This window comes from Bolinopsis microptera, chromosome 1, assembly GCF_026151205.1.
Source record: "Bolinopsis microptera isolate Bmic1 chromosome 1, MBARI_Bmic_1.0, whole genome shotgun sequence".
In the NCBI taxonomy this organism is placed as follows: domain Eukaryota; kingdom Metazoa; phylum Ctenophora; class Tentaculata; order Lobata; family Bolinopsidae; genus Bolinopsis; species Bolinopsis microptera.
The window spans coordinates 20284591-20306284 of NC_087072.1; the positions used below are offsets into that span (position 1 = coordinate 20284591).

General features: G+C 38.1%; 4 protein-coding genes across 5 annotated transcripts in view; 3 read left to right on the forward strand and 1 right to left on the reverse strand.

Annotated features, from left to right (window-relative positions):
* Window positions 1-19296, forward strand: part of LOC134824215 (protein farnesyltransferase/geranylgeranyltransferase type-1 subunit alpha-like) — a 28961-nt gene extending 9665 nt beyond the window's left edge. Inside the window, exons 2-9 of the mRNA XM_063835995.1 lie at window positions 16796-16907; window positions 17072-17224; window positions 17343-17406; window positions 17589-17711; window positions 17869-17985; window positions 18232-18381; window positions 18750-18854; window positions 18995-19296. Coding sequence (XP_063692065.1) covers window positions 16807-16907; window positions 17072-17224; window positions 17343-17406; window positions 17589-17711; window positions 17869-17985; window positions 18232-18381; window positions 18750-18854; window positions 18995-19078 — 897 coding nt within the window. The 5' untranslated portion in view covers window positions 16796-16806 and the 3' untranslated portion in view covers window positions 19079-19296. The remainder of the gene's footprint in view (window positions 1-16795; window positions 16908-17071; window positions 17225-17342; window positions 17407-17588; window positions 17712-17868; window positions 17986-18231; window positions 18382-18749; window positions 18855-18994) is intronic.
* The window catches only part of LOC134824161 (rho GTPase-activating protein 19-like), a 120385-nt gene that overhangs the window by 22269 nt on the left and 76422 nt on the right, over window positions 1-21694 (reverse strand). The window lies entirely within an intron of this gene.
* LOC134814348 (prolyl 3-hydroxylase OGFOD1-like) lies at window positions 14859-16645 on the forward strand. Its single transcript, XM_063822449.1, has one exon. It carries the CDS (start codon window positions 14942-14944, stop codon window positions 16415-16417), a length of 1476 nt encoding a protein of 491 aa, XP_063678519.1. The 5' UTR covers window positions 14859-14941; the 3' UTR covers window positions 16418-16645.
* LOC134824247 (uncharacterized) lies at window positions 19384-20154 on the forward strand. Its single transcript, XM_063836032.1, has 2 exons — window positions 19384-19694; window positions 19866-20154. Exons 1-2 carry the CDS (start codon window positions 19449-19451, stop codon window positions 20049-20051), a joined length of 432 nt encoding a protein of 143 aa, XP_063692102.1. The 5' UTR covers window positions 19384-19448; the 3' UTR covers window positions 20052-20154.

Consider the following 21694-nt stretch of genomic DNA (forward strand, 5'->3'; position numbering starts at 1 on the left):
CACACAGGCTACGGTGTCCGGTCATTTAACGTTTTACAATTAAATAATTGACAACATGGCAAACTCTCCATTTTGTGCTCCATAGCACCCCAAGAATGGTGAATGAAGAAGCATTATTTGATATTTTGACCAACATGAGACGATCGCTAATTGTAATTTTATATTTTAAAAATGCAATGCCTACGAGTATGGTTCATGGAGATTTAGCGTCCGCTAACCGTTTCAATTCTTGTTGGACCAAAAATAGGCCAAAAACCATATTTTTGGCCTATTTGTTGTGCCCTCTCAGTCAGATTTAGGAGTCGCAATAAACTCCAGGTTTAATTGGGGTGCACAATGTAAAGCGCTTTTTTCCAAAGCTAACTCTAGACTTGGACTACTTAAGAGAACATGTCATTTCACTACTGATAAAAGGCAGAAAAGATCGTTCTATTTAGCGTTAATTAGGTCTATATTTGAACATTGTTCTGTCATATGGTCCCCTCAATCTGCAACTCATCTTCAACAGTTTGTTGCTATCCAAAAGAGGGCTATTAAATGGATCAATGGTGAACCCTACTCCAGTTATAATGACGATAAACTTGTTACAGAGCAAAAGAAACTAAATATTCTCCCTGTTAAACAGAAGTTTATTTATAACAATCTTATGACCAGTGGCGTAACGAAGGGCCCCACTGGCCCCCGCTGTCAGCCCTACTTAACTAAAGTACTAGCAAAACTGCGCGTTTTGCTCTAGATACACACTTTTTTTGATATTTTACCGGCGTATCCTCTAAAATCACCTAATTTGTTCAATTTTAAGGGAGGGGCACCAAAAGGGGAGGGGGCACTAACAGGGGGGCGCTTTTTCGGCGAGGGGTGCCAACAGGCAACGTTACGCCACTGCTTATGACCTTCTATAAAATAGTGAATAGCATAATTCCAGTTTCGATCCTTACTTATATAGTCCTATGCCGCGCCGTCCAGAGGGCACCCGATACACTAGGCACAATGCTCAAATAATTAATAGGTCGGATACTTCAACTTACATGAGTACCACTGTGCCCTGCTCGGATGCCTTCCGAAATAGCTTCTTTCATAGATCTATGCTGAAATGGAATAGTCTACCAGTATGTATCCGGCAGTTAGAGCGGATTTCTAATTTTAAGGCCAACCTCTGACTGCCGATACAGTCTGGCCAGACTAGCTCAACAGTCTTATGAGTCTCAGAAATGTGTTTTTGTTGGTTACAATTCTGTCCGTCCAATTTCCTATCCGCTTGTCTTCTTCTATTTTCTTTTATCAGTTGTGACGGAATTGTAATGAACAAAATCCTTATAATTATTTATGATATATTTGCTTTCATGTTATTGTTTGTCATTCAAATTTGGTAGACGGTCCCAGCGTTAATGTGGCTCTTGCTATGTGTTGGTTCAGCCGAATTAATTATTATGTAATCAAGTTTATTTTTCACTTTTAGTTAGTTGTCATCAGGCAAAACATTAAGCAACTTATATTGCAGTACCATTTATCAATTAGTATATCAAAATATGTCATTGTAATTTTGCATGGCTGAAATGTAACGCTTAATTTATATATATAATAATTAATTGAATTTTTAAATTAAAAAATATGCAAATGTTAAAACTGAAGCAACCGATATATCTGATCACGATATGGTCAACGTCCTACTCTCCTTCAACCCTGGTGTGATGGAATAGGCCCATGCTACATATCTTGATGAAATGAACTTTCGAGCATTAGATTTCAATCAAGCTGATTTTCCCCGACTGAATGAAGTTTTTGAAGCTATTGATTGGGATGAACTGAGAGATGCTGGTACGTTCGAGGAATTTCCTGCCAAGTTCACGGATAAAGTACTAAACACGTGCATATCGAACATTCCCAAGAAACGACCTCCAACAGGCAAGCCTAAGCTCTACAACTCTCTCAGAAGACGGAAGTCTAAGCTTAAAACTCGTCTCTCCGCAGCAAGGTGCGCCGATGACAATGCCCGAATTAAGAAACTTGAAGACGAGATCGGGCTGGTGTGCTATGAGATAAAGGAGGCCATAGTCAACCATCTCGACCAAGGTGAAAGGAGAGCGGTGGAGCGGATCAAAAGTAACCCCAAATATTTCTTCTCCTATGCCAAATCATTCTCCAAAGTGAAACACAACATCTCTACCCTCCTTAACGGCAATAAGGAACTAGTAACGGAAAGAACTCGCCAACATCCTTCAACAACAGTTCTGCTCCGTTTTCAGCGACCCTAACTGTCCCGACACAGCAGTCCCTACATTTGCGGTACCACCCCTTATCAGTAGAGACAATGACATTGTGTTAATACCTGATAGTATCATGAAAGCTATATCTGAAATCAAGCTAGACTCTGCCCCTGGACCCGATGGAATACCAGCTATTCTTCTCAAAAGGTGTGCTACCAGCCTTAGTGTCCCGATTTATCTTATGTGGTCAGAGTCCATGTCATCTGGTATAGTGCCAAGCTTCTACAAGACGGGTTATGTTTCGCCACTATTCAAGAAAGGCAGTAGATGTGAAGCTGGAAACTACAGACCTTCCACTTTGACCTCCCACGTTGTAAAAGTGTATGAAAGAGTGGTAAGGAAACATATGGTTGAGTATTTGGAAGCCAACAGTCTCTTGACCAATAAGCAGCATGGTTTCAGAGCGAATAGGAGCTGCTTGACTCAAATGCTCGGCCATTTTGACGACATCTACGAAGGGTTTACTCGTGGTGAAGATACAGATTCTATATATCTGGATTACGCTAAGGCGTTCGATAAAGTCGACTTAAATCTTCTCATCCACAAGCTGAAAAAATATGGGTTTCATGGCAAGCTCATAGAGTGGATAAAGTCCTTTCTCTTTGATCGCGAACAAGTCGTGGTGCTTAATGGGGTTCACTCGGTTATCGCAAAGGTTTTAAGTGGTGTTCCCCAGGGAAGCGTTTTGGGGCCGCTTCTCTTTATCTTGTTCATCAATGATCTAGAACAAGTAGTGGACTCATCTAGGGTGAGTTTTTTCGCCGATGATACTAGAGTCTCCAAACAGATTGGCTGTTTTGAAGACTGTCAGTTGTTACAAGAAGATATCTATAAGATTCTTGACTGGTCACGTAGCAACAACATGAAGCTTCACGAGCAGAAGTTCGAACTGTTAAATCACCTTCATAACAGTAAGAGCTCATTCCCCGAGCTACCCTTCTTTGCCGAAACACTGCGTTACAAAGTATCCAGTCAGGACATACTTTATCCTGTCGAAAACGTCCGAGATCTTGGAGTTATGGTTTCAAGTGATCTTAGCTGGTCGACACACATCGGCAACATGGTACCCAAAGCAAGGAGCACGCTATCTTGGGTATTCAGTGTGTTCAAAACTCGTGACAAGACCGTAATGACTACTCTCTACAAGTCACTAGTAAGAAGCTTACTAGAGTATTGCTGCCCACTCTGGAGCCCTACCAAGGTGACTGAAATTCAGCTGATAGAGGGGGTGCAAAGAACTTTCACCAGTCGTATTGGCGGTCTTCAACATCTCAACTATTGGGAAAGACTCGTACAGCTTAAATTGATGTCTCTACAGCGCAGAAGGGAGAGGTATATCATACTGATGATGTGGAAGATTCTCCATAATATGGTACCAAACTGCTGTGATATCAAGTTCAAGGTGACCCCAAGACACGGGGATGTAGCTGTCATACCCTCATTGTCAAAGTCAAGTTCCTTACGCAACCAGTCACTGTACGACAGGTCTTTTGCAGTTCAAGGACCGAAGCTGTGGAACAAAGTGCCTCACACAGTAAAGGCTGATTCATCCTTTGACATGTTTAAGTGTAGTTTGTCGAACTTTCTTGCTTTGATACCGGACAACCCTCCGGTCGCTGGCTACAGCTGCAGTTGGTCAAACTCACTCAAGTTGCCATGGAGTACATCTGCACTTAAACGAATGAGAAAGAATAATGATAAAGCATGGGCTGAGTTTGATATTAATCCATCTGATGTTAATTTTAGTTATGCAAGTAGCAAACAACATACTTATGAAGTAGCAGAAATTAAAGCTAAAGTTAACTACGAAAAGAAAATAACATCTAATCTGAAGCAGAATTGTAAGTCTTTTTACTCTTATTTACGAAATAAACGTCAAATTAAATCAAGTGTGGTTTCTTTGGATAGAGGAGATGGTACACGCACAGATAGTTCGACTGAGTCAGCTGAGGTACTCGCAAGTGCCTTTAGCTCTGTTTTTGTGCGTGAACCACCTGGCCCTCTCCCTAAAACTGAGAATTTAAGACCTGACAATGAGAGTATTGATGATATTGATGATATGGAAGTCAGCAGTTCTGATATAAAAAAGCAACTTTTAAAGCTTAACATTTTTAAGAGTTCTGGTCCGGATGGTGTTCATCCGAAGTTGTTGAAATCGCTAGCTTATGACAACAATTTTGTTGAAGCTTTAACTAAATTATTTCAAAAGTGTTCAGATACAGGATCTTTACCTGCAGTGTGGAAATCTGCATCTGTTGTAGCATTGTTTAAAAAGGGTATTAAATCGGACCCCTTAAATTATAGACCAGTTTCATTAACTTGTATTTTGTGCAAAGTGTATGAAAAGTTGGTGAGAGCACATCATGTATTAAATTTTCTAGAACATCGAATTTCGAGGCACCAGCATGGATTTGTTAAGGGTAAATCGTGTTTATCTAATCTTTTAGAGACATTTGATGCACCCCGGCGAACGCCGCGGGCTTCATATTGCTGCGCGTGTTAAAACAAATTTTCGGCATAAATTTGTCAGGAGATCGACTGTAATTCCGTTTACGAACCTTTTAAAGATATTTGACAGTGCCGATTCTATCCCGTAAAGGATTTTCAATAGTGCCGAGGAAAAATAAAACATCAAATTCATTCATCTGAACATTAGTAAAGGTTATAATGATATCAAATCAAGATTTCAAACGCGTACAATCATTAACTCTAATCAAGTATTGTCAACTGTGATTAAAGATCATAGCAAAGTATGCTATCCTATATGTAAGCTACAATGAGGAAGAAACAGCATTATACAACAGTATTACAATAATAAATATAGATATAATACCAAAATGTAACTATTACTGCTAATAAATACAGTTTAAAGATAAACTTATCAAATTTAAAATTGACACGAAACTAATACGCGGTTTATATTAGAATGCAACATAAACACTAAACACATCAAATAGAAACAAAAGAAGATATCTCGCACTGTCAGTCATTACATATTACAATTATATAAATAACACCGAAGAACTCATATATCAACAGCTCGAGTAGCGCACACTACTAGTACTAATCTAGAGTGTCTGACAGTGGCAGGGGAAGCGTCCAAGGTTCGATGCCGCGACCGTGATCTTTTAAACATTTTGTGAAAGTCGTCTTTGTTTAAGAAGGTCCACTTCCAGTAGCCCATTTTCTCCCCACATAACATTTCTTCATCCTCAGCAAGACCTGTTTTATTTTCCATTACAGTAATTCCATGTTCCAATGAAATCTAACTCTTCAATTTTAATATCAGCGGTCGGATCCTGAAATATGGAAGTGAAACTCAGTAAATTTTTACAGTCAAGTAATACTATAACTTCTATTCGTAAAATTTTACAAGATTTGTTTCCAGTTTCGGACAAATTCACAATATTACTACATAACAACTTAGTAATGTAAGCAGTAAGGGCCCTCTCCAAATTTTAATCTGTAGAAGTGCACGTGCAAATAACGCGCGGCTTCAATGCAAAAATACGTGTGTGCTCTTGGCGCGCGCTAAAACTCTGCGCTGAAAATATTGGTTTGGTACCACAACCAGAGTTTTAAAATTCCCGCCAATTTCAAACTCCAGAAAAAGAATCCCAAATTTTGGGACAGCCTAAAACATATTCTGATTAATGCTTTTCGACTTTATTTGTCCGTAAACTGACAACTACAGCAAATCTATCTTCTCTACGAACTGGGCCCGAGTTACTTGTTTTAAAATACAGCAAATCCATCTTCTCTACGAACTGGGCCCGAGTTACTTGTTTTAAAATACAGCAAATCCATCTTCTCTACGAACTGGGCCCGAGTTACTTGTTTTAAAATACAGCAAATCCATCTTCTCTACGAACTGGGCCCGAGTTACTTGTTTTAAAATACAGCAAATCCATCTTCTCTACGAACTGGGCCCGAGTTACTTGTTTTAAAATACAGCAAATCCATCTTCTCTACGAACTGGGCCCGAGTTACTTGTTTTAAAATACAGCAAATCCATCTTCTCTACGAACTGGGCCCGAGTTACTTGTTTTAAAATACAGCAAATCCATCTTCTCTACGAACTGGGCCCGAGTTACTTGTTTTAAAATACAGCAAATCCATCTTCTCTACGAACTGGGCCCGAGTTACTTGTTTTAAAATACAGCAAATCCATCTTCTCTACGAACTGGGCCCGAGTTACTTGTTTTAAAATACAGCAAATCCATCTTCTCTACGAACTGGGCCCGAGTTACTTGTTTTAAAATACAGCAAATCCATCTTCTCTACGAACTGGGCCCGAGTTACTTGTTTTAAAATACAGCAAATCCATCTTCTCTACGAACTGGGCCCGAGTTACTTGTTTTAAAATACAGCAAATCCATCTTCTCTACGAACTGGGCCCGAGTTACTTGTTTTAAAATACAGCAAATCCATCTTCTCTACGAACTGGGCCCGAGTTACTTGTTTTAAAATACAGCAAATCCATCTTCTCTACGAACTGGGCCCGAGTTACTTGTTTTAAAATACAGCAAATCCATCTTCTCTACGAACTGGGCCCGAGTTACTTGTTTTAAAATACAGCAAATCCATCTTCTCTACGAACTGGGCCCGAGTTACTTGTTTTAAAATACAGCAAATCCATCTTCTCTACGAACTGGGCCCGAGTTACTTGTTTTAAAATACAGCAAATCCATCTTCTCTACGAACTGGGCCCGAGTTACTTGTTTTAAAATACAGCAAATCCATCTTCTCTACGAACTGGGCCCGAGTTACTTGTTTTAAAATACAGCAAATCCATCTTCTCTACGAACTGGGCCCGAGTTACTTGTTTTAAAATACAGCAAATCCATCTTCTCTACGAACTGGGCCCGAGTTACTTGTTTTAAAATACAGCAAATCCATCTTCTCTTCGAACTGGGCCCCGAGTTACTTGTTTTAAAATACAGCAAATCCATCTTCTCTACGAACTGGGCCCGAGTTACTTGTTTTAAAATACAGCAAATCCATCTTCTCTACGAACTGGGCCCGAGTTACTTGTTTTAAAATACAGCAAATCCATCCTCTCTACGAACTGGGCCCGAGTTACTTGTTTTAAAATACAGCAAATCCATCTTCTCTTCGAACTGGGCCCGAGTTACTTGTTTTAAAATACAGCAAATCCATCTTCTCTACGAACTGGGCCCGAGTTACTTGTTTTAAAATACAGCAAATCCATCTTCTCTACGAACTGGGCCCGAGTTACTTGTTTTAAAATACAGCAAATCCATCTTCTCTACGAACTGGGCCCGAGTTACTTGTTTTAAAATACAGCAAATCCATCTTCTCTACGAACTGGGCCCGAGTTACTTGTTTTAAAATACAGCAAATCCATCTTCTCTACGAACTGGGCCCGAGTTACTTGTTTTAAAATACAGCAAATCCATCTTCTCTACGAACTGGGCCCGAGTTACTTGTTTTAAAATACGACAAAGTTAACTGCTGAATGTTCCCGGTCAAAAATTAATTATAGTTTATATTAAAATATTGTCTATTGTCTATGTTTTACTATAATGCTGGGAGCCTTGTTGTAAATAATAGGGTACATACCATTCCTTGAAAGTCGTTATTTCGGAGTGAGCAATCATTTTGTTGACTAGCGAATCTAAATTGAAATAGTCGAATATCACTCAATTTCAGTTGCAGGTCGACATCCTTAAAATTAGAGAGCAAATAATTTTATTTTGTACTCTACTTCAGTCAATATAAATAGAAATTACAGCAATTTGAAGTAACAGCATATCAAGCTATATCATACATAATTATGAAAGCCTCGCAGAGATCTCGATTAAATCTGTAAACGTACATTTAACGGTAAGATATATAGATAGCGCGCAATATATGCGCACGCATAAAACCAATATGGCTGCCACACAAAGCTACAAACTGGAACAAGAAATGAAAATTGTGAATTCAACCAGCTTGGATACTATTATCCAACGCGACATTGGTTTGGGCGCATTATCGACACGTTTTAAATGCGCGGAACATTTTTGTGCGCGGCACTAGCATTTTAAATTTTCAAAATTCAAATCATAGCCAGAGTTATGGTTATTTTTCAAGACAAATTTTGAGGCAAATTTTACGTGTAAATTATTCATTTTTCATTCATGATCACTCATAATTTGAACAATTTACCTTGGATTGAATTGAACTCTTCAGTATTCGATGATTAAAACAATTGTTTTAAGAACAGAGTAGTTTTAAAGCTAAACATTCGCAATTTGTCTTAACAGGAGTCTTGGGAGACACAGGGGGGGCTGGAACAAGGTTTTCGATCAAACGCTGCCATTTGTAGTCAAACGTCGCCAACATTTGCTCTCGTCCAATTAAATCGCTGCATTTGCCTGCCATTATGCATAATTGGATTACATATATTCGTATGCAAAGCTTGGCTTTCATAATGCAGCGATTTCATTGGACGAGAGCAACTGTTGGCGACGTTTGACGACAAATGGCAATGTTTGATCGAAAACCTGGTTTCAGCTCCCCCTGTGGAGAATTATAAAAATGAAATTTAAACGTTTTAGCGGCGCATGAAGCCCGCGGCGTTCGCTGGGGTGTGATGACATTTTTTGACATTTTAGATGAAGGTGTCCCGGTTGATCTTCTATACTTTGATTTAAGTAAGGCATTCGACACAGTCCCCCACTTTAGACTTCTGTCTAAATTGGAAGGCTTTGGTGTCAAAGGAAAGGTTTTAGACGTTATTAAAGATTTTCTTACAGACAGGACTATGATGGTTTCTGTAGAAGGACAATGGTCCGAGGTTAAACATGTTTTATTTGGTGTTCCTCAGGGGTCAGTTCTAGGCCCTTTCCTATTCATTCTGTATATTAATGATTTGCCTGACCTTGTAAAAATAAGATAAAGTTATTTGCTGATGATCTTAAATTAATTGGTAATGCAGCTAACCACGGTATTGTAGCGCGATGCGTTACTGTGCCGCGCCGCGCACTCAATAAGGCCAAGGCTTCTCACAGCGATCCTGGTTAGATCGGCGAGATGCGCTACTGTGCCGCGCCGAGCTGCCATGAATTGACATCGTCAATTAAACCACGGTAGTGTTGCTGAAGATATCGAAGAATTAGAAGTTTGGGAAACTCCCATATATATAAAGGAAAAGCAACATGTATTAGGTATCTTTATCGACTTATCAAAGGCATTTGACACTATCAGTCACGATAAACTTCTCATAAAACTTGACAAATATGGTATAAGAGGTAACGCAAACGAGCTTATTGGAAGTTACCTATCTAACAGACAGCAGTACGTTTTAGTTTTAGGTGAGGAATCTGATAAACTCCCTGTTATTTGTGGAGTACCACAAGGTAGTGTTTTAGGACCGCTACTGTTTATAATTTACATAAACGATATCTATAACTCATCAGACCTAGGAAAATTTATACTCTTCGCTGATGACACCAATATATTTGTAGTCGACAAATCTGTCTAGAATCTCTACCAAAAAGCTAATACTATAATGAATTCTGTTTACAATTATATGAAATGCAATCTTCTCCACATTAACATCAAGAAATGCTGTTACATTCACTTTACACCAGGAAAGAAGGATGTAACTAGTAGTAGTAGTAGTAATTTTTTTATTTTTTTATTTATCTAGACACTTATTTTACTTCGGTGTATTCCAACAGCCACAATGTTACACAAGTGCAACCAGCCAATTACAGGAAGCCGAAGGATCTTTTTGGCCAGTGACGGTTAAGGTAGTGTGTACCATACTTTCTTCGTCCGAGACTTTGCTGCAATGTGCAGCTCCTCATTTAACCCTCACTCCCGATTTCTCGAGTATTCGGCTGAGTAGACCGGGGGGCTGCATAGACCATTCATGATCCTTAGCTGAACGTCGGCGACGCTCACCCCACGACCAGGCAGTCAGTGGGTTTCGAACTCGCAACCTAACGATTGTAAGACAGGCGTTCTAACCAGCTGCGCTACCTAATAGTAATGATCTTATTTTAACGTTGAATAACACAGTCATTAAACGTGTTGATGAAACTAAATTCCTCGGCGTTATTATAGATAAAAACTTTAACTGGAAACCTCATACTGCATATCTTAGTTCTAAATTAAAGTGTGAAGTCGGTAAACTCTGCCGTATGAGAAGATTTATACCTAAAGAGCTGTATAATGACCTCTACCACACCCTCTTCTAATCTCATCTAGGATATGGGATCTCAGTTTGGGGAGGCATATCGAACAATAGGCTTGAACCAATATTTAAAATTCAAAAAAAGTGCACTCGTATTCTATTTGGTGATCAAGAGGCATACAGTAATAAGTTCAAAATATGTGCTAGAACCCGCCCAATTGGATCCCAAAAACTTGGAGCCGACTTCTATAAACGAGAATCAAGTAAACCCCTTCTCAGCAGAAACAAAATACTCTGCGTGCATAATTTGTATAAGTACCACTGTCTACTTGAAATGTTTAAAATAATCAAACTTCACACTCCAATACCGATGTACAATCTATTTCAAAAGTCACCCCGACGTGATAACTACTTTATTAACCCCGCTGCAACCAATTTGTTTGTATATAAAGCCTCGAATATGTGGAATAAATTCCTTAAACCTTCTAGTAAGATTGACTTCTCGTCCCCAATTGCACTTGTTAAAGGTCGCATTAAAACTATGCTACTCAATGCTCAAAAAGCTGGAAACACTGATGAATGGTCAGAACTCAACTTTGATGGAAATGACATGTGCCTATAATAAGAACACACAAACTAGTCCAGATAGATTTCATTCTACACACACAAAATAACACACACAATACACACCACATTCAAACATAGAAACTATATATTCACGCATATAACACAGAACACTGATCAGCTCATCCGCTTTACACTGGTGTCTGGACTTGTCTGGAGTGTTCGTCTGGAACGTGGGACGGACTCACAAATATATTGTGTAAACGTAGCGCGCGAAACTTAAACATTGTATAACTTTATCATTTCATTACCCAGCGTGATTTACCGCGCCAGAATAATGAAATGGCGCCGCGCTATATCCGTAAACTTGCAGTCATTTATATCTTATATCTTATATTTTGTATCTCTTACTACGTAACGCGAAAATAAGTTGTATCACACTCCCGGTTTTGGACCCCAATGTTAACCTTGCAGCAACTGTGTCAGCCCAATATACTCTAGAAGTATGATCACACCTATTTTAATGAACAAGAGACCCATAATTAATATAATCAGATACTCGTCAACAGCAGCAGTTCCCGTCCGTGTGATGTGTTGTCCTTCTCCTTTCTGTGTCCCCGTCGTTTTGTTTTGTGAAATGTATTGTAGTAGTGTTTTAATATTTAAATCGAACGTAACTCAATAGTTAATGATAACAAACACAAATACTATTTTAAATAATTGATTAATATCGATTTATACCAACAACCAAACATTAATTATTCTTTAATAACCTTTTATATATACATGTGTTAAACGATCCATGGCATATCTAAAATTCGATAATGAACTTCATATTATTAGTGCTGCGTGCTGATAAATATTTTGGGAATCAATCCACCCAATCGTGGCGATAACATACTTTTGTGCTTGGCCGGTTTTAGGTTTGAGTTTGTGCTCCAAAAGTGGTAAATCGGGTGCTAGTAAAGCTCTTGCAGGCAACTGGCTCCTTTTGCCAACTGCTTTTGGTTTAAGCGCTGACTCACATTTGGAACTGGCACGGGTATAATTGTAATATCCTACGAAGTCAGCATGTCATATTATTTCGCAAAACTCGTTTAAATATCTTGACAATATTTACAATTTAAAGTTTATGGTTTTAGGTTTAGGCGCGGCGCACCGCTTATATGTTATAGCTCAATCATCTTATATTTTCAGCGCTGTGTTGCTACACGCTGTATGCTGTATAACATGTGGACCCAGTGCGGTGCCGCGCCTTAGCAGCAAAAGAGTTATTTATTTTAAAATTTATTTTTGTATCTAACAAAAATGATGTAATGTTTTTAATATGACGTAGAATTAAACATTAAAGCTATTTCCGTACAGCCTAAGTATGCTCGTTAGAAAAACTATCAACAATGAACATGCTAGCTTTCTTTATTTTTGTAAGTCGCGTCTGCTGACATCTTGGGTTGTACTGGATGTAACAAGTTTATTATCGGATGTCTACTTATATTTATTATGATATTATTATTCATTGTAATGGCAATAAAATTTAAATTTTGTTTTACTTAAAATTTTGTTTTACTTAGTATTTGGCTTTTACAATTTAATCCTGCCAAGTGCAAAGTAGTGCACATTAATTTTAACAACAATCCTAATTTAAATTATAAGGTAAATGGTATAGAACTTGAAGTATCTGCACAGGAAAAAGATTTGGGGGTTATTACCCATAGCTCCCTGCTTTGGAACGAACAGATCAAAGCATGTATCGCTAAGGCAAATCGTATGATTTGTTGGATTGTAAGGAATTTGGTTATTAGAGAAAAGGTTGTTATGATTGCTATATATATAAAGCTTTAATAAGACCTCATCTTGAGTATTGTGTCCAATTGTGGAATCCACCTGCGGCTCATGGAAGTTGGGGGACTGTTTTGGAGCTGAAGAGCGTCCAGAGGCGGTTTACCCGTCTGATTGATGAGGTGGGTACTCTTCCTTACAGCCGTAGACTGGAAATCCTCAATTTGACAACGCTGGCAGAGCGGTGAATACGTTGGGACCTTATTGAAGCTTTTAAGGTTATTAATGGTATGACTGATTATGGTTCAGACTTGTTCAGACCAAGCAGATCAGGTCTTAATCTGGTTTCATCCAATAGATGTAGTAAAAGTGTGACAAAGGTCAAGAATATCCAGAAGTCTTTTCTCCCGGAGCGAGTTATTCCATATTGGAACAAACTCCCTCCGGACGTCAAGAACTCTGTGACAGTTTTAGGTTTTAAAATTAAATTAGAAGGATATAAGATAGATATGATTTCTAAAAGTATTACAAATGATTGCTTTTTTTGGAATGTTTCTAATGAAGTTTTAGTAAGAATTGAGGGAGCCAGTTATGTCAGTAATAAAGAGAAACATAACAATTATCTTTGGTTCCATCCTTATGTGGCAAAGAAGCGTTTTATAAATCTTTATTCCACTGGGAAGTTTTTAAAATAGGATAATGTTTTTGATGAATTTGTTTTTTTAATATTGTATTTGATAATTAATTAATGTTGGTGGGGAAATATTTATTATATAATATTTTTTCACACAGTGCGATGATAGTTTGTAGACATGTGTGATGATGTGATGTCATAAATTTTACTTTACTTTTTTTAAAGCATAATTGAGTGTGCGGCGCGGCACAGTAACGCATTGCGCTACAAATTACTTTATTATTCCAGGAGCTTGAAAAAAAGCGCCACACACAGCTACATACATGACAGCTAGCTATGATTTAAGCGTCTAACACGTCGTGACCTTCATTTTCGTTTCACTAAGTGGTGAAAGCCGCGAACTCGTTCGTGCGACGCGGGGCTACAAAGTGCAGAGGCAAATTTGATATGTATCGTATGAAGTATGTTTATAACTTGCTTGATTTTGCACTATAAGTTATAAGTTGGCGTTCGACGACCAAAATGTAACGGTGATCGTGAATCGCTTAAGATTGCTTGACCATTGTTAATGGTCTGGCCTTAACGGGTGATACTCTTAAAATATCTGTTCCATATATTGGACCGTCGACGAGTCCAACTCGGCACACGTCCTGGTAGGTTGTAAACCTACAAGTCTGGCCCGGCGCGCGCTACTTCGTAGCACTTGCCATCTGCGCGCGCTACTTCGAAGAAATTTAGACATGTAACATCCGTCAAAAGATTGCACGTTCGATCAAGGTATTTTGATAAAGCTATACTATTCACGCTATTCTGCTTTTTGCGGACAAATAAAACAACATTGTTTTTGCATTTTGAGCTTGTTATTTTCTTACAAAAGTTGAAATTAGTATTTCAAGTAATTTGTATTAATAAATATATTAATTTTGATTGAAGGACTTTGCCGCTTTGCCGCACCTCGCGAACTATTAATTTTTTGGCAATTTTGATAATATTACACTTTGCAAGGTTTTTGCCGCATGTTCAATGTTGCCACATGTTCAAAGTTGTGATTGCGTGATAAAATGGATACATATGCATAGGGCCGTATACATATAGGGAATACAGTACGGCTCATCGGGCGGTGCTCCTTTTACCTAAGACCATATGCACCAACAGGCAATGGGGTCATGGCGCCTTAAAACATATTTACAACGTCTACATCTTTTATTTGCTATGAGGTCTAAAAATCATTAAACACGGCTTGTAGCTCAGAGCTCACACGGTTTTCAAATTCTACAAGTATGATACACTTTTCTGATATATGTCATCTTGGTTCGTATTTTGAGCTGGAGAGAACGAAGAGGCTCCCTTCAATATGGTCCTTCCACTGAAGGAAATTTGGGTAGACTTTGGGATTACATATTACTTACTTCTGGTACTGTGTGAGGTTCTGCAGTTCTATAAAAAGTTGTGAGATTGATTTGATAAATAGGGCTTTGTTATATTTTCATTTTGACATTAACATACAAAATTATCACTCAAAGTACTCCTTTTTGTTAGTAACAAGGTGAAATGGCGGTGGCAAAGAAACGCAAAATTTTTCCTAGTATGCATTTCCTGAATGGACTTGAGCAGGATGATGTAATATCAAGCCTAAAAGAACATTATGGGCAATCACAAAAGGCTTCTAAAACTGAATGTTACAATTTGAATGTGGATCCGTTTAAAGTGTGCACCTTTCATGACATCCTGAAGAATGACTCTGCCATGGGATTACTAGAAGAGATTCAAAACATGGACTTTACATTTAAAGAAAATGATCTACTGTCCCTCCACCAGACAATTGATCTTAATGATGTTAAAACGCCCTGCATTTCAGCAGTCAGAGATTTCATCTACACTGAAGTTAAAACTGTCATTGAAAAAGTAACATCTTCATCTTTCAACAACACAGTGGATATGCATGGAATAAAGTTCATGCAACACGATAATTTACTTTGCCATTCAGATTGCTTGAATACAAGACATACAGCTTTTATTCTGTACTTAGTTCCTAAAACATGGAGTCCTGAATCTGGTGGTACTCTGGATTTGTTCAACTCAGACAAAGATGGAAATCCAACAGACGTAGGGAAATCTTTGTGTCCTAAATTTAATACATTTAGTTGGTTTGAAGTTTCAGCAAAATCATGGCATCAAGTTTCTGAGATACTTGAGGACGATATTAGGTGGTCTATTAGTGGTTGGTTCCACTCAGAAGATTCCCCAATTGTTAATCCAATTGTCGATGAATTTGTTATGCTGCCAATACTGCCCATGGATAGTGACCTTGATGTACTAAAATCTTGGATATCCCTCAAGTATCTCAACTTGGAAATCAGCTCAGAGGTTCAGGAAAAATTCCAAGAGGATTCCGAAGTATCTCTTGGAGAGTTTCTCAATCCTGAGAAATATTCTGCTCTATGTGCGGCTCTACAATCTATGGATTGGGCGACAGTTGGTCCCAGAGACAAGAAAAAGTACCAAGTGTGTAACAAACAAAGTGCCACAGTGTTAGAGTTTATGGAATTATTGAAGACTGATGCATTTGCTCTACTTTTATCCCATTTTACTGGGCTACCTCTTTCTACCAATTACGACGATCCAGACTGCGATGATTTTTCCAATAAACCCTTTGGAATGATATCATCATCAGTATCACGATGGGATCATGGGTTTTACTCTCTTCTCTGTGACCAAGAAGTTGACAACCTTCCTGATCTCCTTCATATATTTTACCATACGGAGGTACATCCAGAGTACGATGTGGACGCTGGAGGATATGTATCTTTCATATCTCACTCCGATAAGGAACCTCTGCTGGTGATACCGCCTCAAGATAATACTATTTCTCTGGTGTTTACTCGCACTGATGAGTTTGGGTTTACTAAGTATATCAACGCAAAGTTGCCCAAACCCTTCTACTGCTTTAATGCACGTTATGTTTCCAGAACACCTAATGAAGAACGTGGTAATTCAGACTTATCTAATGAAGTTAGTCATCTATGAGTCATGAAGTATTTAGAATTGCGACCTAATTTTCATTGGAAAGGGGCTTCAATCTTATAGGTTTACAGAAGTTGATTTTTGATGATAGAATTGACATATTTTTACTGTATTTATCACTCATGACCAACATTTATTTTATCCTGTTTTAAATTTTGTTCATCAGTTCTATGGTAGGGTGAATATAGAGTTAATAATATAACTTATTTAAATTTTATTTATAATATGTGATATTCTGTGTATCCTTGAAAAATTAACGAATTAAATTATACAACATGTTCTTGAAAATAGTCACGTCAAGTGCAAGTGGGACTTAATTCGTTATCTTATCAACTCTTATCTATAATATATATTTCTCTTTTTATTAATCTCCTCACTCCTAGCACAGTGGAATGACTTTCTACGCTGATAAACCAGATTGGAAGGATATAACTCCCATTCCGCTGCCGTACAGTGAGAATGAGCCGGTTGTTCAGATCATGTACTCTGATAGGTAGGCTCGTATTTTATCAAAGAAAAAAAAACTTTTTTCTTGGTGGCGTTTTAAACTGATCACATTATCAGATGACAACTGCATATCAATATGCCAGAATAAAACTTCTTTTTCCACTTATCGACGAACCAATTATAATACCTAGAAATCGAAATAATCATCAGGTTCAAAGATGTGTACAGCTACATGGCGGCTATAATGCAGAATAAAGAGTACAGCGAGCGTGCACTGGCCCTCACCACAGACGCTATAGAGTGTAATGCTGCTAACTACACAGTCTGGCACTATAGGCGGGAAATCCTCAGACATCTTAAAGTGTGAGTCTTAGTTTTTTGTGGAGCTTTACTTAGAAGTTTTAAACCCATTTTGCAAATAATTTTCTGTTTTTTTCGTCCGGTTTTCTATAAATATTCACGATCATTTTATCTACATCAGGGATCTCCAAGACGAAATGACGTTCACAGAATCCGTAATCGACGATCAACCGAAAAACTACCAGGTCAGTCCAGGATAAGAGCTATCAAGTTGGTCGGAGCCTGTTCATACATTAATATTTCATAAACTACCAAGGTCAGAAAGGAGATTAATTTCAAGTCGCCATGATAACCGTTCATCTAGCATCCTGTTCTGTACAAGTATCCTTAGTAACGCTAGTAACCTAAGTAACACTACACTATCCAGGTGTGGCATCACAGAAGATGTATTATAGAGATGAAAGGAGATCCATCTGGAGAGCTAGAACTCACTGAATACACCCTGTCAAGTGACGCTAAGAATTACCACGCATGGGATCACCGACAATGGGTGAGCAAGCTGATGTTTCTTGTGTTACTCCTACTTTGTTTTCTTTTCTATGCATTATTTCAGTTTTAGAAGATCATGTCTATGATAAGTTACGTAAATTATACTTTATTTTTGTTGCTATTTCGTATTTAAACCCTATGACTAAATAAATTCACAGGTGCTATCTCAATATAAAATCTGGGATAAAGAACTCGAGTATATTGACGAATTGTTAACAAAAGATTTGAGGAACAACTCAGCTTGGAATCACCGATACTTTGTCATTGAAAATTCAGTGAGTGCCCTTATTGCAACATTTGTACCTACCAAAAAGTGTTAACTCCCATTATTTGATTATCACAGCTTTGTTTGAAAATAAAACTTTCAGTGCCATCCTCATGATCATTCAAGAAAATTGCAGTCAAAACAGTGGAATTTGGGCCCACTGGTAAAAATTGCAGGTTTAATTATCCAATCTCATTTGACTGATCACGTCAAATAGGTCTTTTTTTATTCTACTTACGACCAATGATTATACCAGCAAGGGTGGAGTAAAGAAACTGTCAATAAGGAGCTGGAGTACGCTGGCACTTACATCAAGAAAGCTCCCAACAACGAGTCCTCCTGGAACTACGCTCGAGGAATCATCAAGAAGAACAAGATGAAATACTCAGACTTCCCCTCTTTCAAGGTATGCTTCCTTGTGTTTTCGTTCCAGCTTCTGCATTTCATCCATTAATGTTCTATTATAAATCACACAGAATGCACTATAATAATGCTCTACATATACAATACCACTAAATGCAGTTAATTTTAAGTATAATAGTGTATGTATATTGTATACACTATTAGTTCTCAATTTACGGTTATAATCCGAACAAGCTTACACTTAAATCACAAATTTACAATACGCTCGAAGTTTACTTCTTCCACTGTATTTTCTAAAATGGCCCCCATTATGCCATTTACTAGAACTCACTAACACCCCTTCTCTCAAGAGTTGTGTGTAATGTGTGTACAGTGAGTTATCTGTGTATTTTAACAGACCCCTTCTCTCAGGAGTTATGCGGAGGTATGAACGAGTCCCACATTCCATCTCCCTTCCTTCTTAGTACACTAGCTGACATACATGTAGAAGAGGGCAACAACACCGCTGCTAGCAACGTAAGAATATTGAGCAAACGCAGCATTTATGATTTAGATTGGGGGACAATGTGACGACAAAATACCATCCTAATGAACTGATTGATTTGTTATTTTCTGAGATTTCTATTGAATTTTACTGAACCATTTCTTTTCCACAGGTATTCGAAAAGTTAAAAGATCTGGACAGTATCAGAGTGAAGTACTGGACTTTCAAGCAAAACCAACTCCCAGTTGGTTCTTAAGAGTCAAGGAACTCGGAGAGAATCCGTATTGCTAGGTGTTGTCCCCGTTTGAGTTGTTGAGCTAACAGACGGGCTGTTATCATATTGTATTAGCTGATACGTGTTGTAAAGGGTGACATGTGCAAAGATGAGAGCGTCTCTAAATATTATATTTCCTTCTTTTATTTTGTAAATTTTGTAATTTGATAATAATTGATCTCTTGACCAACTTTGTTTGATATCGTGCTTTTCTTTTAGGATATAATAAGTACATCGCAACATGAATTTCAGTTTTAAATTAAAATTCGTAATTTCTAAATCACTAGTCAGCAGACATCTGTAAAATAACTACCCTGCTTAGCTCTAGAAAACATGACGTAACCAAGACAATATGAAGACAAACAACAAGACACAACGAGGGGGAAACCCCCATCACAACCCCTCAAAAAGAAGACTAGGAAAGCTAAAAGGAGACCAGGCCCAGATCCACATACCAATAGGGAAACACAAGTGGAAAGCTCTGAGGGAGCTGAAAAAAGCCCGGATAGAGGCGGGGCTCTATCAAGATGTGAGAGAGACTGATGGGGATAAGAAGAAGACTGACCTGTTGAAAGTTGCTCAGAAACAATCTGCTAAGGTATGTTTTGTTGTTTTGTTAGGGCAGTATTGTGATTATTAGTGCATTAACGTCCTCTTTGTAAGGAATTTTATCGTATGTTTGTTTTGTTAATAAGATCTATTTATTGTACGTATCATTTTACTATTATCCGAAGCATTCTTACATTTCCTTTACTTTTTAATCGAACAGGTAAAAGAGGAAAGGGCTCAAAACATAGCTGAAAAAGGTGACGAAGAAAAAAAGGAAGAGATGACAAAACGGCAAGGCCAAAGAGCTATTTACAAGAAGAAAATGACAGCCAAAACAAAACATGGACAACCAGTTATGAGACATCAGATAGGATATCTTCTCCATAAGATCAAACACAGTAAATGAACTTTTCTTCGCCAGAGAAATGTCTATCTGATTGCCTATCGTTTTACCTAGGTTTATTTATTGTTATATTGTGATGTTGAAAGCCACTTTTAACCCTTGATTAGTGTTCGTATTTCTCGTGTTTTTCAATTATAAAATATGGTTAAATCCTGGTCGATTACAGTCTACTGATTAATTTTCATTCCGCAAGATAGATCTTTCAATAAAGGGATCACTTATGCATCTTAATTCCAAAGTGCCATGCATTACGATGCCCGCTGACACGATGGCTGTCACTACTCTTATAAACGGTCTTCTTTTACCAAGAGTTGGAAGACGCTGTAAATAGTTTAGTAATGTGGGTGACGCAAATCCGGACGCGCGCACGTACGTACGTACGTACCACGGGTACTACATTTTGTAGTAGCGACTCATTGGTTACCTGGGGACCCCAGGCTATTATGTTCATTAACATAACGAATAGAGATTAGGCGGAATGACAGGCTGAGCGCGGCCCAGTAACTCATTGGCCTTCACCTATTATCAATTATACATTATAGCGAATGGCGAAGGATAATTTCTGTCTTGCCAATCAGATATTAGGTTATTGGTTTTTGGTGAATTTTGATATCTGTAACCTACTTCAAGCTGTCCAGTAGCTAATACCACTGGGGGCAACCATATTAGTATAGTAAAGTATACTATTAAGTATATCCCGGCCCCGGGTCAAAATCGGGAAAAAACCTACATAATTTAATATACTTTAATAATTACCTACAATTAGTAATAATAATAATAATAAGGCCCCCGCTCAGAACACCAGAGCTAGTGAGTAGTGGGTCCGAGGCTGATACTCGTGGTCAGCACCCCCGGGGTCGGTAACGGCAGCAGTCCATTGGATGGCTGCCGGCTAGAGCTACTCACTCCCTGGCATTGCCAGATGTCTTCTTCCTGAGGTTCAGTTATAGCACAAAGTTTAAACTATTAACACTGTTAGTTCCCCCGTTACTAGTCCAAGTAACGGGCTAGAACTTGACCAAACAGCTGGTGAAACACCTGTAGACCACCAGAACCTCAGGCTCTATTGTCCTTCTCAACATCATTTAATGTTGTCGTGAGATTTTGTAATTGCTTAAAATTCATGTTTAGGAAGGAACAAAAAAAAAAGAAAGAAAATTACAAAAAAAAGTTAAAAACAAAAAAGACAAAAAAAGCACAAAATGGAAAAACCAAGAAAAGTATCTGTGACTGAAACAGCAGTATTTTAAGATTTATCCCCTTATTATATATTTATTCGTTATCATAGCAGCATAGACGGTCAGTACTGAAAGATTCTCCATCCTTAATAAATAATTACTATTTATAGTGTTACCATTTACCATACCCATTGTATTAGTAATTACATTGTAATTGAAATTATGTTATATATATCCTTGTATTTGGTGTTACTTGTCCCCCGGTTAATTCCCTTTCTTGACTCTCGTTGGTAAAAATCTTTTATCCTTCTGCTCTAGCTCTTGGTTTCTTGACTAGGTGCAATTGACACCTAGTGGTTTTCTTTCCGGGCATGGACTGACCCGCAGATGTCCCCCAATCTTAAGTTGTGGACTCGTGACAAAAGGATGTGTGGCCATGGGTTAAATGGTTACTAACGGGTCTACTAC